This window comes from Pleuronectes platessa, chromosome 19, assembly GCF_947347685.1.
Source record: "Pleuronectes platessa chromosome 19, fPlePla1.1, whole genome shotgun sequence".
NCBI classification, from domain to species: Eukaryota; Metazoa; Chordata; class Actinopteri; order Pleuronectiformes; family Pleuronectidae; genus Pleuronectes; species Pleuronectes platessa.
Genome location: NC_070644.1, coordinates 5,522,625 through 5,539,154, shown reverse-complemented (window position 1 = coordinate 5,539,154; position 16,530 = coordinate 5,522,625). Strand labels below are relative to the sequence as shown.

The 16,530-nt window shown below is 42.3% G+C and overlaps 2 protein-coding genes across 4 annotated transcripts in view; both read left to right on the top strand.

The window, feature by feature from the left end:
• LOC128462344 (F-BAR domain only protein 2) overlaps nucleotides 1-11,338 on the top strand; it is a 41,280-nt gene extending 29,942 nt beyond the window's left edge. For 2 of the 3 annotated variants that reach the window (XM_053447710.1, XM_053447709.1), the window contains 10 exons: nucleotides 2,968-3,083; nucleotides 3,184-3,313; nucleotides 3,895-3,954; nucleotides 4,521-4,632; nucleotides 5,663-5,818; nucleotides 6,601-6,733; nucleotides 7,538-7,737; nucleotides 8,261-8,325; nucleotides 8,453-8,617; nucleotides 8,707-11,338. In XM_053447710.1, the coding sequence (XP_053303685.1) occupies nucleotides 2,968-3,083; nucleotides 3,184-3,313; nucleotides 3,895-3,954; nucleotides 4,521-4,632; nucleotides 5,663-5,818; nucleotides 6,601-6,733; nucleotides 7,538-7,737; nucleotides 8,261-8,325; nucleotides 8,453-8,617; nucleotides 8,707-8,729 (1,160 nt within the window). In that variant the 3' untranslated portion in view covers nucleotides 8,730-11,338. The remainder of the gene's footprint in view (nucleotides 1-2,967; nucleotides 3,084-3,183; nucleotides 3,314-3,894; nucleotides 3,955-4,520; nucleotides 4,633-5,662; nucleotides 5,819-6,600; nucleotides 6,734-7,537; nucleotides 7,738-8,260; nucleotides 8,326-8,452; nucleotides 8,618-8,706) is intronic. The other variant, XM_053447711.1, reaches the window with a different exon arrangement.
• LOC128462345 (uncharacterized) lies at nucleotides 3-2,847 on the top strand. Its single transcript, XM_053447712.1, has one exon. It carries the CDS (start codon nucleotides 1,907-1,909, stop codon nucleotides 2,564-2,566), a length of 660 nt encoding a protein of 219 aa, XP_053303687.1. The 5' UTR covers nucleotides 3-1,906; the 3' UTR covers nucleotides 2,567-2,847.
• Nucleotides 11,339-16,530: the final 5,192 nt, after the last annotated feature.

Genomic DNA, 16,530 nt, shown 5'->3' with positions numbered 1-16,530 from the left:
CATCCCTTTGTTTTACCAGTATCTCTGTGCTCATATTGTACCATGATTTCATGGATCATACTTTAAATCTATGCTCTGTAGCAGAATCACTCAACTAAATGTGAACCTCCGAGAGCTCACTTGAATTTAAGACCGGTCAAAATAATATTTCAACTAAATCTGATTTTTTCGTTTGGCCTAATGAGTTTTCCACAAAACAACAGAATAATCTCCTGACAGAAAAATGTTTCCTTTTTCCTGATGACTGCTCTCACGTTTAGCCCGTTGAAAACTTTTAACATGAAACAGCAACATAGCAGCAAATATATATGGTTTGCAGTGGCAGTGAATGAAAACCGTTATGATACAGTTTAAAGAAAGTGAACATTATATAGTGAGGCTTTAACCAGTGTGATTCACTTGCATTGGATTACATGCCTCCATCATTATCTGTGAAACCTTTGGGCTTAGATAGACAATCTGAAACAAGCACCACCAATAAAATCTAGTGTGCTGAAGGAATGTGAATACACTGAGAGGCTGATCAAATCAGGATTACTCATCAGTCATTTACCCCAGTTGGTGCTTTCTGGCTTGTCTCGGTTTTTTGATTCAAAATCTACCTCAAGTGTTTGCAGTAAACCTTCTCTAAGCATTTCCCTCTCGAGGTTTTCGCTGCACAAAAAGTGTGATAGTGTGACTCTCGTGGCTTTACGTGCATGACACCAGTGTTTAAACAGAGTGACATTAGCGCTGACCCATTGCCTAGGCTAAGGGTAATCCACAGTTAATTGGCACCTAGTGGAGGTCAGCGGGTCGGCTGTAAAGCCCATTGGCACGTATGTTGTCAAACATTGTCTTGTTGCTGTCAAAGGTTGTGACTTACAAGTCAAAAGAGCATCGTAAAGTGCCCCGATTAAGATGCGGTGATGGGAATTAAGTCCCCGCGTACAGCTTGTTAAATCTCTGTGTACAGTGGAGCTGTTTTACCAGCTCCAAGCACACACATGACACATTAAACACATCTAGTCTGTGCGTATTTACAAAGATTAAACTCGGAGGCAGGGATTAAAAACGATTGATGGACTTTTTCTTTATTTTATGCCACTATGTTGTATTCACTTTATTTTGGTCTGTACATTCTTATGTTTTCTGTTTCTGTTTTTTTTATTTTACTTTTTTGTTTTTGCTATCTGAATTTAAATCATTCGATGTTTTTATTTACTTTGATTTATTTATTTGAACTTCTCTTGTTAGACCTTGGCTCTGTTTTCCTTTCAATCTCTCCATCCCCATCTTTTCTGATGAATGATTCAGACGTCTTTCTGCCAGAGGCATCAGGTAAAACCAGTCCGCCCCAATAATCTAAATGAAACCTTGTTTGAAGAACTCGAAGCATTCATCAGCTGCTGTTTTGCATGGTATTTATGTTCAGTTTTAGTTTCTCCTTATGTAAACCTCAAAGTGCTTCAGAAGCATGTGTGTGTGACTTTTAATTGTCAGGACATGTTCTCATGCATGTCTGAAATCCGGGTTTGATACATTCTAATTGAACGGTGTGCCTGGTGTTTCTTAAGAACACAAAAACAAAAACAAAAATTGACATGTTTTAAGCTCATTTTGAGCTACAGTAGATTCATGTAACTGGTCTTAATTTTATGATTTCTATATTGGTTTTGATCTGGCAAATTCCCACAAACTGTAATAAAAATACAGCTAACATTAAATTTGAGTATTATATAACTGTGCAGCTATAAGAAGTTTTGTCTATCTGTTGTGAAATGTGTGTTTTTAAAGCAACCTGAGGAAAACGGAGATCTAAGCAGGACACAACACCAGAGGTTATTAATGTGCTTCATTAGTATGAGACCTAACAGCAGAATGAGTGAATCCGTCAGGGAGAACCGACAGGAAACAGTTTGACTCTATGATTTGCTGCTATATGACTTCATGTCTCAAGGGTTGCTCTCTATACTCTGCTTTGTCATGTTTATCGCCTCTGTCAATCGCATCACCTCCTTCAGTCGAGACGGTGCCACAACGGGAGCTCTCCCCTCCCCTGGCAGAGAGCCAGCAATCCAAAGATGTCTCCTCTTTCTCCTCAACCACGTCCTCTCCGTGGGACTCACCGGAAAACGCTTTCCAAGCAAGCAAACCCGTACCGGCGCGGGCCCAGAGCGCCCCCATCACCCTGCCGACTGAGACGGTGGACCCCACCAGAAGCCCGGCCGCCGCCGGCCCTCCAAAGAGCGTCGACGCCTTCTCCTCCGTGTCCTGGTCCCAGAGCCAGTGGATCGCTTTCAGTGATGGCTTCGCTCCGCCTCGCCACCAGGGATCAGGGCCGTGCGTGAAGGAGCTCCAGAGGCCTCCGCCGGGCTCTGGCAGGGCAAGCCGCTTCCTCTCTGATGACTCTGCAGACACCTACTGCAAAGCAGCGGGCAGCAGAGAGGACGGCAACTCCTGCTTCACAGATGTCTTCACTGGGATTACAGATAGGGCGATGGGTGCATCTCCACCAAGCAAAGTATTCAATGGTAACATTACTACTAATGTCAGAGCGTGCTTCATGCCTGAGTTTGGAGTTTGAACTAAATATTTTATATTGCTTTTGCTTTGATTTTTATTATTATTTGTTTTTACTATTTGTTGTTATATTTTTTTGCATTAGGTTCCTATTTGAATGTTTTTTGTTGTATTTTTCTTTATTTAATTGTATGGACATGTGTTTATCCAACTCACTGCCTGTTTTGTAACCGATTTGTTTTGTCTGTGATTTTACTTTTGTGAAATTTATTTTGGAATGTGTTTGTGATTCCTGTGTTCATTATTTTTTTTTTTTACGCTTTGCTGTTAATATTTACAAATACGAGGTTTAAGGATGATGCATGATTGTTTTGAAGCCCAGTTATATATGTACATGTAAGCACCGATTTTCTTTTCCTGCTGTTAATCCGTCACTAACTAGTGGAACCTTGTTTACCTGTGCAGTGCCATTACCGAACCGGCCCACCACGCCGCTGACAGCTGGAGCCCTGGTGCCCCCACCACGACCCTCCTCCAGGCCCAAGCTCCCCACTGGAAAACTCACAGGAATAAATGAGATTGTGAGTAACTAGAACTCCCCTACATGAGCAACACATGTGCTTTTATAATTCCATTCTAACATTGCAGTACCATCCTGTGTCTTTGACTCCCCTTGTGCAGGTACGACCGTTCAGCCCACCCAAAATGTCCGGCGCCAGTCCTCCACCCACTGCCCCACTCGCCCGGGCGGAGAGTTCCTCCTCCTTGTCCTCGAATGCCTCTCTCAGTGCCGGCAACACCCCCACCGTTGGTAAGCCTCCTCAGCGTCCTCTATACCTTTTCTATACACATACGTACATTTGTCAATTTATGATCTATTTCCTCAGCTCCTCGCCAGTGTTCCACATGCCCTTGTCTCTGCACCATAATGTCCTGTTTTCTCCTTTCTCCCTCTTCCTTCACTGCCTCTTCAGCTCCCTGCTTCACTCCTCTCCTTACAGGAGCCGAGCACACCTTTGCTCACCCCCTCTCCTCCCCCGAGCCCGAGCTGCTCTTCCTTTCTCCTTTTTTTCTGCTAAGCCAAAGTGAGTCTGCCTTTCCCAACTCTCGTTTCCCTAAGAGAGACACTCCTTTCCATGGTGCTTTCAGTCATCGTCTCTGCCCTGCATACATTTCACTGATTCCATGAACGTCATCATTAGGGCCCGTCAGCTCCTTGTTCATCTCTGTGCAAATCACATCAGCCTTGTCAGCTTAAGGGCTCACCTGCCGCCACCACACATTTAGAGAGCGGCTCACAACAGCGCTCAGCATCATCTCTCCTCACATTTGTGCTCTCTGGGTTTGTTTATCTCCTCCTTTCCCCTTTATGCCTTTTAATTTGGCATAAAGAGGATGATGTGTTCATAGCGAAGCTGCCTACCTTTGAGAAGCGCTGTGAAACACCAGCAGGTATGGTTGAAGTTCATACAAGAGGACTCTCCTCTGTATTTAACCAAAACTAACACCAGTGTGTTGAATGGACTGGATCGACGACTGGACCGTTTTTTTTTGCTTTGCCCTGATTGCATTTATCTGCCCTCATGTTTCTGACATTTGTCTTTCTATAAAAAGCTTCTAACTTTATACAGAGTTGTTGATCGTTTTGAGTTGTTAAAATAATGAATGATACGACTGCTACATCTTTTCTTAATTTAAGTTTTCATGTGCCATCTGAGGTCATTCCGACTGTCTACTCTACCAGTATTTAATTATGACTAAAGCAGCTGTAGCACGAACTGCTCTCAATCCGTGTTGTATTTCTGTTTATTTGAAAAATAACAGAATGTACTGATTTGCGCTGTATGAATGACTGACCGCACAAGATGTAATAATACAACTATTCCTAATTATATAATGCATCATTGCATGATCAAACCTTCCTCATTCTGATGTGAGCTTTGGAGCCCGATGATCTGAAAGTCTGAACTGCAGCTGAGTCAACAGGCCTGAATCTCTGTGCCTTTTCTCTTTCTCAGGGACGTCTCGCGGTCCCAGCCCTGTGACCCTGGCATCCCAAGATGCTTTGCCCATTGCCGTGGCCTTCACAGAGTCGGTTAATGCGTACTTCAAAGGAGCTGATCCTTCTAAGTGAGTCTCACATGACCTCCTACTGCTCAAAGGACCCGGCGTGGACCTGCACGCATACACATTTTTGTCCATATTTGAACTTAAACAATAACACACATGACGCTATAAGATATACCGTACATTACGTGGTGTTGTGCTTCATGGTCCCTTGCCAATGTACACTTTGCTCAGTAGGTCTTTGGCTGCCAATTTTGCAGAGTTTATCTCCCCCACCGCTCTGCATGTGTGGAATGTTTTGCGTTAGCCCGACACCATTCTTTCAGAGTGGATAACCTACATGGGGCAGATTATAGTCTGGGGCAGTGAAAACATACAGCCTTTTATTAGTTAACTGCTGTTAAATTGCCGGCGTGCAAAAAAGCTTATTTTTGCAGGGATTAGCAAATGGAACATTTCATAAGCAATGCAGCAGAGACGCGGTGCAGGGTTGAGCCACGCTGTGGGTCCTCAACCACCGCAGCCCAGGACGGACCCCAAATGGAGGAAGACTCTTCTCATCCCAGAAGTTATTTAGAAACTTGATCAATGTTAGTCTACAATATTAAGACTGACACAAATTAAGACTAACAGATGTGGACATATGTTAAAACCTAAAGCCAATGTGTTGGATCCAGAAGTCAACAGCAGGCTGGATATCTGCTTTAAACAGGCCTTGGACGGAACTTTATATAAAGAGCGGATTAACAGGCTAAAGACCAAATCTGTCAAGTATGACTTTGTATTCAGTTATAGTGATGAAAAGAAAAGTGGAGCAAAACATTAACTGTAATTTTGATAATAGATTAATTGTTCAGGTCTTTAACAAATGCCAAACATTCTTAAGATTCTGTTTTCTCAAGTAGAGGCTTTCATGCCTTTTTAACAAATGCTTATTGACTCGTTTATGTCTTTTGGACCGAGCATGAGATTTAAAGACATCACAATAGGAAGCTTTCATGGATGCTATTGTCAGTCTGTGATGATTCTCATCCGGGTCACTCATCTAGCCATTCTATGACATAGCTCATATTCACATTTCTGCACTCCACAGGTGCATTGTGAAGATCACCGGGGATATGACTCTGTCGTTCCCCATGGGCATCATCAAGGTGTTCACCTCCAACCCCTCCCCGGCCGTCCTCTCCTTCAAACTGAAGAACATCAGCAGGCTGGAGCAGATCCTACCCAACCAGCAGCTCTTATACAGGTGAGGTGTCCGGTGAACACACGGCAGCTACAATACAAACAGGCGTGTGTGCGTTGCGTGTGAAGACACTCGCAGAGTTGATGAGTTGATAACTTGTTTGAGTTGCGGCCGAGTCAAAGGACGGTTTGGCCCTGATGATACGAGGGAGAATGGAGGAAATGTAGTCTGCGTCAGCGAGAGGAAATTCAATTAGTAATCTGACATAAACCCATCATTAAGTTGTCAGGGAAGTATTTTCCACCAGACTTTAACAGCCAGGTTCTCAACAGCTCGTGTCTTTTCTGAAATACTTTGCGCCCTAAAATAGCAAAGAACAGCAAACTTAATATAACAGCTGCTTCATTTAACACACTTTATTTTTTCTCTCACCTCTTTTGTCTCAGTCCAAGGGGATTTGTGTGTGTTTTACATCACATGCAGTGGAGTATCAACGTGCCATTACATTTGTCAGCGCTATTTTTAAAACAAAGAGTTTGTGACCGGTTCATTTCTAAAATGACAACGTTTACTGTTTCTCTTTACGTTTCTTTTTTTTATGATTCTCGCTCCGGTTACCTCAAGCCCACATGGCTGGACTAATTGAATTCACTGGATTTCTATGATTTAGAAGCTGGTTGGATAAAACAGGGTCATTTTTTCCAAGCTATTGGAGCTTTACACACAAAGCCAAGAAGAGCAATGAATAATTGAGTCTCTGATAATTCCGTGTGTGTCTGTGTGTGTGTGGTTGTGTGTCTGTGTGCGTGTGTGTGTATATTTCTAACTGCTTGCTCTTTATCCAGTGATCCTTCCCAAAGTGACTCAAATTCCAAGGACTTCTGGTTCAACATGCAAGCGCTGACGTCCTACCTCAGAAAAGCCTCTGATCAGAATCCCTCAGCTTCCTACTACAATGTGGACATCCTAAAATACCAGGTCTGTCAGCCAGCGTCCAGCCGGGAGCATAATCTAGATCAAATAATTGCAGGTCGAAGAATGCTGTCTGAAAACACATTTTCCCCAAAGTGCTTCACACTTCAAACAAACCTGAGAGAAAATAGTCCAAAAAACACAATGAACGCAAGGGCAAGGGAGGGAGAAACATAGATCATGTAGAATGTATTCTTTAAATTTGAAAGAGCTTCGATAGCCATGTTCCAAAGTTACAGACAAATGATTTCACAGGATTGTCATAAAGAGAAGTGGTTGCAAATCATTTAGGCAGAATGAACTGTGTGCTTGAAACTAATGACCAAAATCTTTTAAATTTGCAATATCAGTGTCACTCAGTCAGCTGCAGTCCTAGAGCAGGTTGGGGTTAATATCCTCCCGGGGATTGTTCACCTGGTTTGACCACACTTTCACCACGCATCACGCTTCATGACTCGGGTTGGCGAACAACCTCACACCTTAAGGTCGTACTGCCACCACATCGTCAGGCCCACGTCGCACTTTGTAGAATTCTCCTGATAAATAAATAGGAGTTTTAGTTCACGAGAGGTGATTTGAGAAACTACGGAACCAATATCAATTAAATTAAGTGTTCAAAGTCTGGTCAAAAAAGTTTGGTGATGTGAGAAGAGTTGGTCTTGGTCCTGGTTTCTGTTTATTGAAATGAGTTGTGCTTTGGTTCTGTTTCCAGCACAGGGACCAATTCGATTTATAAACAAAAATCACTGTTATTGTTCAAAATGCTGTTAATACTGACTGTTCTATATTTCACCGCGCTGCTGTGTTCAGGTGTTGTCTGATGGGATCCATTCCACGCCTCTCAACATGGCCGTGTACTGGAAGTGTACAGACACTACAACGGACCTGAGGGTGGACTACCGCTACAACCCAGATTCCATGGCCTCTCCTGGGCAGCTCACCAACGTCCAGATCTTAGTGCCTGTTGACGGGGGAGTCACCAACCTGCAGTCTCTGCCCAACTCCATATGGTGAGACGTGGCGCTGGTTGAATCAGCAGGAGCACAACATGTGTGATGCATCTCAGTTAAACAGGAGATTTAAAGGAGACATATTCTGCTCATATTCAGGTTCATCATTTCAGTTTGGGTTTACGTGCTCTCATGTTCAGAACACACGTCACTTTCCTCCCATTTCTGCAGCTCCTCTTTTCAGCCTCTGTCTGAAACACTTAGCTCCTGTCTCTTTAAGACCCCCCCCCTCCTGATAATGCAGTGTGCACCATGCTTAAGACCAGCTGCTTGACGTGCATTATGCAAATGTGTTGCATTGTGATGACATGTCTCATCTTGACACCCCGGAAGAATGGGCGGGGCTACTGATGAGGCGTTTCAGGAGCTTCAGGAATAGTTTTCCGAGTGGACATTGTTTTTTTTTTTACTTTTGAGAAGTTTTATATCCACAAAAAAACTGTCACACATCAGAGGACAGAGAAAAACTAAAAAAGTATATACCCCCGCTAAGCTTTTTTTTAAACTTTTTCTCTAATTTTAGGAATTCCGAGCAAAATAAGTGTTTGTGGAAGCTGAGTGACATCTCAGAAAAGTCTGAAAATGAAGGTATGGAATCTTTTAAATGTATCCGTTCTTACAAATTCATCTAGCAGAATCCGTGATAGCGGATTTTGTGGTACAGCCCTTAACCAGACGCTGGAGTTTGAATGTACCTGTCTGTGTTTGACCCCAGGTGCTGGATCGCTGAGGGCCAAGTTCGAGCTGTCCAGCGGTCCGTCGAACCCCTCCACTATGGCAGTGCAGTTTATGAATGAGGGGAGCACCCTGTCCGGAGTGGACATGGAGCTCCAGGGGCCTGGATACAGACTTTCTCTCAGCAAGAAGAGATTCGCCTCAGGTATGCCACACTCACGACCATGCATACTCACCTGATTCTGATCTAATGCATCCACAACTCAAACTGTCTCCTGTGTTCTTCTTCTTTAGGACGTTATATGGCAGATTGCTGAGGTTCCCCCCCCCCCCCCCCCCCCGCTATGGTTCACATACAAACATCCCCTTCTACACACAACTTGGCAACTTTAGCCTCCGAAACCTCTGGATCCACCTGAGCACCAATGTGCTTTTTGCCCAGGAGGCAAGAATCTCACTACAATAAAACAGCACTGAGTATTGAACACTGTCTAAAAAAAAAAAGAATAGAAGAAAACTAAGATGAGCTTTCAGGAACTGTGTAGATATGAAGTGGAATAATGCTTTCTCAACATTTCACTTTCGTATCGTCAGAAACGATTTATGGATTAGATATAAATCTATATTGTTTTTTGAAATCATAAAAAAAAGAAAAACGTGCACTAACAATCTTTCAGATTCTCTTTTTTTCCCGCTTATGTTTGTTCTTCTTTTCAAGAGAAGTGTTTGAGGAATTTAAAACAAAACCATCTCTGTCTGAAAGAGAAGAGATGACGTCTCTCCTTTTCCTCTGATCTGTAAATATTAACGCTGAGTCTTCTGCTCCACCAGCTCTGGCTCAGTTCTCAAATCACTTTTCTTTGCTGATCATTCGCTTAGCCTCCGCACAAGTAGCCTTTTTTTGTTTTTGTTTCATGTGCAATGAAGCCATGAAGGTAGAATCTGTCCCACCCGCTCTCACTTTCTTATGGCACAAGCTCGATCTTTAAACTAACTTTGAAGTGCTTTCAAACAAAATGCAAAAAAACTCAAATCTGACCTCAGTGCCTCGTCTTATTCTGTGGATCACTAGGTAACAAAAGTGCTTCAATGGTTTACCCAGATCAGGGTTGTTCTAGATTTAAGCTACATTTCTCTGTGGTAACATGCATGGAGTTTTTTAAACAATCATCCAAAATGGGCTTTGGGACCAGTGGGGTCTTTTTACAATTTATAATTTTTTCCCCTTTTAAATTCCCCTTTCAGTCACGACGTGTCTTTTTTTCTACATTTGAACCCCAAATTTCTATTCTTCTCACCAATCTTGACTTTAAACGTTGAGTCAAATGTTAGATACTTAAAAAAAAAAAAATAGCAAGGGCGTTACCCCAAAGAGTCGTAGCTTTTTCTAAACTGGCGGTGTTTTTTTAATCAAACTCTTGTGCCCTATCGATGGAGAAATGTGCCTGAATCAAACTTGTTTTGTAAACTCCAGCACAGTTCATGAGAACAGCACCGACGTTGTGCCAGTTGTGTTTTTTACAGCTCTGTTTGGATACCGAAGGGAAAATGTCGCCTCTTTTTACAAGCCAACAGTCTTCCAGAACTTAATTTGTCACGTTCGCCTTCTTGGATTGAGTTTGACCATTGAACACATTTTTTTTTTTTCTAATATCTTCTTTTCTGTACTCGTCAGTCGACCTCAACCTTCCACATACTCACAGAGCATTAGTGAGGTTTGAGAACAGTAGCACATTAAGGCCAAATTAACGATCGAAATGCCTTAAACCAACTGCTCTACACTGTGTAATCCAGTGTGGTTACATGCTGTGACACAGTGTTGCCATTGCCCTGTAATAGATTACTGATGGGTCCTGCCTCTCGCACAGTGCATGCTGGGATAAGCTTCAGCCTCTTGTACAGCAGGAGCGGGTGTAGAAAGAGGATGAGTGGAACTCTGTCACGTTTGGAGGGCTGCTGCTGCTGCTGCTGTTAGAGGCTGTTGTACTTCTAGATGGAGTGTTTTACGTTGTGTTGTGAGTCGGACACACTTTCGTTGACCTCGTCCTCGCGATGATCCTGAAGTTGGTCGGTGTGTCGGTATGTGACTCGTCTGGAGATGCAATAAGTTGCGTGGAAGCTGTGATTGAAAATGGATGAAACCTTGTGGGAGGGCAGGAGTTTCATACGCTGTGCATCCTGTGGCCAACTGACCTCAAACGATATTTTAGGAGACGACAGTTCAGACTCATGTTTAATCACTTTGTCAGTGCTATAAAACAATTTTTTAATGGTTTACAGCTGATTTAAACTCAAACCCTCAGTGATTCATTTAATGTCTCACTTGGAAACCTCACGAATCATCATATCTTGCCAGGGTGATTAAATCTTTTCCTAAATTCATAATGTTTTTAATGTTTTGTATGATTCTTTAGTAGCTGGATTAAGACTCAAGCTTTTAATACTATCTTAGAGCCAGACACTGTTGTTGTCTGTTGAACTTTTAATCAGCCAAATGTTTGAAATGAATGAGTTTATATGAAATCCTGTAAAATTGTAGCACCAGACGTTTGTACAGCGAAAAATCAACATGTTGCTCTGTGATCCCCCCCGTAATCAGTTCTGTCCATGATTTATGGTCAGATGAACCAAATGCATTAACAAAAAATGGACTTCACAGATTCTGTAGTTATATTCAGTATTAGCAAGCTGGTTCTTGCTGTCCCCGCAAAACTCTCTGAATAACTTTTTGAAGGCTCATTTCTAGGTCACTTTCATTTTCTTTCTTTATATGTTCTGTGAAGAGCAACATTTTGTAAATGATTCTCATAAATTGTACATTTTTACCAATATCAGCCACTTTTTGTCTCTACTTTATGATTTCTAATTGTGCCTGTATTAAATGTGTAATATATGAATATATACAAATATATGAAAATGACTACTTCGAGTGTGTTCTGTGTGATTCCTTCAAGCCCTGGAAAATAACAGGAAGTGGGTATAGTGCACGTCTTCTAAAGGACAGTCATCTCACTAAAATGTCTTGATAATTACCAGATGTATTGCCTGAAATATGGGAAATATGTCTTGAAACCTTCTACACACCTTTATGGTTAACACGTCAATCCATGTTTCACTCATATTCATGAATCGGTCTCAGAGCTACACTGTCTATCTAGCAACTGTTTTCATATGTTGATGGTGAACCTTCTTGCTAAACTTAATCATGTTAACATTGCATTTAAACACTGCTGTGTCCCAGGAGCCTGCACAGTAATAAAGCAAAGTCAATTTCACTTAAGGAAAAACATCGACTATAAATTAGATAAGCCAGGTAGGATGAATGCAAAAAATATATATAATAACTTTGAGGGGTGTTCACTTATAATGCAGTCAGTTAGTAGACGCTGGAGCATTAGAATGGGCACTGCACGAGTAATCATTTAACTAATATATCAAATACACATTAAGATTGGTGATAGTGGTTATATCATCTGTTTAGACTTAAAAAATGAAACCTGATTACTTTATTCCAATGCTTGCTGCTTAGCTCGGGAATTAATGGAGTTGTGTTTTTCTCAAACATTAGGCAGGTGGAGAACTGTCACAGGGGCCATAATGTCTCAGCTGCTACCTCTGTGATCATGGGAAGAACAATGAACTCAATGAGTCACGATGACGTGTTGATGATCAGTTGTTTTTTACAGCAGAATTAAACATCTTGTATTTGGCTCTGACTCAGTCAAAGAAACAAAAAACACTTCTGGAAGATTCAAGGTTATCATCTTTCCTTTTGTCTGGAGACAATTTGGTGACTATGCTCCAGTGGAACTCGGAGGAAAGGTTGAAACATTTCAAAATCGCACTGAAATGACCTGAATTGACAGATAGCTCTCAGGCACAGAGAGAAAACCCATGTGTTCGGGGGCTGAGCCTTTACAGCCCTCTAAATCCTCCCAAATATACAGATTTCACTGATGAGATGTTGGAGACTGAAAGGTCAGAAACGACAAGATAAAAAAAACAAATCTATTGTCAGTTCTTTTAGGAGCATAATCCATGTCAAAAGGTTTATAACAAACCTCTGCTGACATGCAGGAGGCCGGAACACGAAAAGTTTGAACGCCACACATGTTAACGTGTTTGCACTGCGAGAACTTCATGCAGTTGCTTCACTCAGGAGCATGTATGCATGTACGCGCTCAGCACTACATCATGACCGTGTGCCTATTTACACACCCGGGCCGTGCCTCGCGGCCTGAGAACCTCCTTCTTGCAGTTTGAAGTACAGCAACATGTGTGAGCCATCAGCGTTGACTCTACTTTCCCCTGTCCGCCTCACTCAGACGAGCAGGGCGAGATCTTAGGGTCTCTTGTGTGTGATGTTATTCTCTGAAAGGCCGGAGTGAGATATGTGAGCTGAAGTCATACCCTGAAACCGTGTTGCTTCACGTGTCGGCTTTTGTGTGTAGCCAATAACGACTTGAGACGACGTGTGGGTCTTGAGTGTTTGGGCTACACAGGTGAGCAGGCTAATGAAGACAAATGAGATTGGGAAAGTTTGAAAGTTTTCACTTGCTTGTTGGGGAAATCCATGTATTTGCTTTCTTCCTACGAGATACAAGAGTGGATCCAAACAACGTGCACACATGTGCCACAGCCAGGTCATCCAGCTCAGCATATGCTGACTGTGTTTTCTCCCGTGCTTCGGAATGTGAATAAGGAGAAAACACGGATGCTCAAAACAAAACGCTTGTGTTTATTCAGAGCTGATTGTAAAAAACGCATGTTGATTGATTACGTAAACTGATGGCAACTTGTGTACCAGAGTGTTCACCATCTTTCCGTGTTATTGTTCCCACTTGAAGTTGCATTCACGTGAGTTTTTCCAGTCTGGAATTCATTTTTCCGATTATTCACCATGTGATCACACGATCCAAACTGGGAAACCACCAGCCAGCTGCAAGGTAAATAAAATGAAAACACTTCCACAAACACGAGCAGGTTGACTGCTTGACACATTGTACCTTATTTGGCTGTAGCGGGTAAAAAAAACATCCTCTAAAAAAATAGTTTCACATTAAGTTTTTGTAATAAACGCATCTTTTGGTTTTGTCAACAGTTATATGGGGCGATCAAAACCACTCCTAATTAACTCTCTTGTTTGTAAAAAAACAAATAAAATAAAAACGACAATGAAGTTATGGTTTTATCAGGTGAGTTGTGTTGGCTGGTTGGCTGATGACCTCACAGTAACACGGTAGTTCCCCGCCAAACAGTCCAGCACATAACTCCTGGTAAAACCACAAATAAATATATATATTTGTTGTGCATATTAAAATAACAAGATATTAAATGTCAATTATAGGGCCTTAGCTGAGCAGGTAGCTGGATATATTAACCCTTCAATGATCAGTGCAAGTTTACCCACATTGTTACCCATAGGCTAACAATGGACGACATGACAGCTCCCCAAAAGTGAAGCCAAACAGACTCGATCACCCCCTGGTGGCTGGCTGCAATATAGGTCATAGAAACTGCGTCCTCATTGTTCGTGGACTGGTCATGACCTAAACACACAAAATCTAAGTACACGTTAAGTAATTTGTTTCCAGATGGTTTCTGTAATTTCGGTAATTCTTATCACACTAATGTTTTTTCAAGTGTTTTTTTTTCTGGTAAGTTTGGTTTTAATGAGTTGTTTAATGATATAAAGACAGGGTCAAACATCATGATTGACAGCTGAGACTGAATCCATCTAAAAATCGCTACCGTGCAGACTCTAGATTCAATCGTGCAAGATGGTGGCGTTCAATATTTTGGCTTCATTTCTGGTTAAAGAACCAGAGACACATCATCCGTCTTTATATACAGTCTATGGTTTTACCACAGTCTCTTTGTTAAGCTAAGCTAACTGACTGCCCACTGGGGTTCCATATTTACCATGCAAATATCATGTCAATCTCCTTTAAGAGATACAGAGGAGATTGTGGGGTCAGGGATGGTTGGGGTGCCTGTGTCTGGTATCGATTGATAGAGCCTGAAGGTCAGAATCAGCTCCGTGAAACGGTCTCGGAGCAAAGGGAGCATTTAATCTTTGTTGTCCCCCCTCACAGTTGTGTTTGCCCAACGGCCCACCGGAGCCATAGAGATGAGTTATTCTACAATCCGGAGAGCAAGGCCCACATCAGAAACAGTTACGGACAATTTATAATTGATGAGCCCATTTGATCTCCCTCTTCGCCGCAAGAAAAACCATCTGAACAAACAAGGATGGTGTAAGTTTATTGCATTAATATGGATCCCTCTCCTGTGCTTCTGCTGCTCACTCCAAAACCCAGAAGACCCCTTTAGAATAACTCAAAGCCCGAACATGTCAGACTCACATCCAAAGGCATCTGTCACATTTTCCACTCGGCAAGCAGGCCTCTGACAACCGTTTCCCCCTGGCAATAAAAGTATGAACACAATTCAGCGTTAACTAAACTGACAGGAAATGTATCACTGTGAAAGGTCTTAGATAGATTACCGTTGCCTCCCTGACACCACAAGATCATCAGCTTTACAACTGATCCATCAATCAATTAATATGTACTCTCAATCCTTAGGGAATCATGTCGGGATTTGCACTCGAATGAAACATCTAATAACTCAGAAATAAAAAAACAACCAGTCAAAGATCCTGCCTCCTTATAGATGTCAACTTGGAGGTGGATGCAGGGACTAAGCAGCTGACATTTCCCTCGCAGATTCTGTTGTAGGCTTTAAAAGATTAGTCGTAATCAAGTCATCAGAGCCCTCGGTGCCATATCTTTGAAATGTGCTTGAAACATACCTCAGGTGCCATTAAAACTTCTTGCTGTCAGATTCTATTTGTCAACACGAGAAAGTACTGCGTAAAAGAAGCTTGGGAAATAGCTGTGCATTTAATCTGTCAATATCCCCTGCAGAAAGAAACGACTTGACCCCTGCAATGAGATGTGTACACGCTAAGCCCCGTCTCCATAGGGATACGGTCATTCGGAAAGGGTTGTACCTTTTATATAACCTGAATTTATAGTTATCATGTACATTTCAAGGGTGTAAGCAGCTTGAAGTAATTCAAATTATAAAATCTAATTGGCTCATTTCATGGTGAAACCTGTACATCGCCACGCTAACCCATAGTCCTAGGTGTGATCTTCCTGCCAAATGCAAACAGACCAAAAATACAACAGTTATATTTTCACTTTTCTCTGACCACTGCTTGAAAAGGTGACACGAGTCCCTGGGAGTAAGAAGCGAGATCCGGTGAAGAGGGTTACTCCGCTGCCTCGTCAGCCCTGGGGAGTGGGAGTGGACCCTTCCGTGCCATGTTCACAGAGGCACGTCACAGGCTATTTGTCATGGTAAGCGTGTGTGTTGGGGGGGGGGGGAGGGGATGACTGATAAAATGGTCACATCTTAAATCCTGTGGTCGTCCTTCAGTCCTTCTCTAATGGCCCGGCAAAAAAAAACAACCACAACATAACTGCATCGTTTCTCTTTGAATGTGATATAGAGACAAGCAGGTTCCTTATGACTTGACTACAGCAGCAGACCATGTCAAATATGAATGGGAGAAATCATTTCAGATGTTTTCTAGTCAAGTCAAATCAATCATAAATCGGATATTTGACTCAGATCTGGAGATCTCTATATGAGCTATTTATCCTCAATAAGTAAAAAAACCTTTAACTAAAAATGAGGAAAGTAAATTGGAAGTGGAGGACGACAGGGTACTAGGTACAGTGTTGACTGAAATAGCAATAGGAACATTTTAATATGGAAAATTAAAACACACTGAGGGAGAGAGACAAAGACACCGTTACCCCAAACAGAGAGACAGACAAGGACACATTTGACTCAGAGAGAGAATCTACAAGGACACCCTTCACACAGCGGGAGAAGAGACAAGGACACTGTTCACACAGAAGAGGAGGGACAACGGTGCAGTTCACACTGAGTGAGACGACACCAGGACACCGGTCACGTAAACACAGATAGACAAGGACAGAGTTCACACGGAGGGAGAGGAGACAGGGACGCCATTCACAAAAACAGAGATAAGATGGTTGTAGGATAAACCTACAACCAATCAGAGCAACGTAGTATTTGACG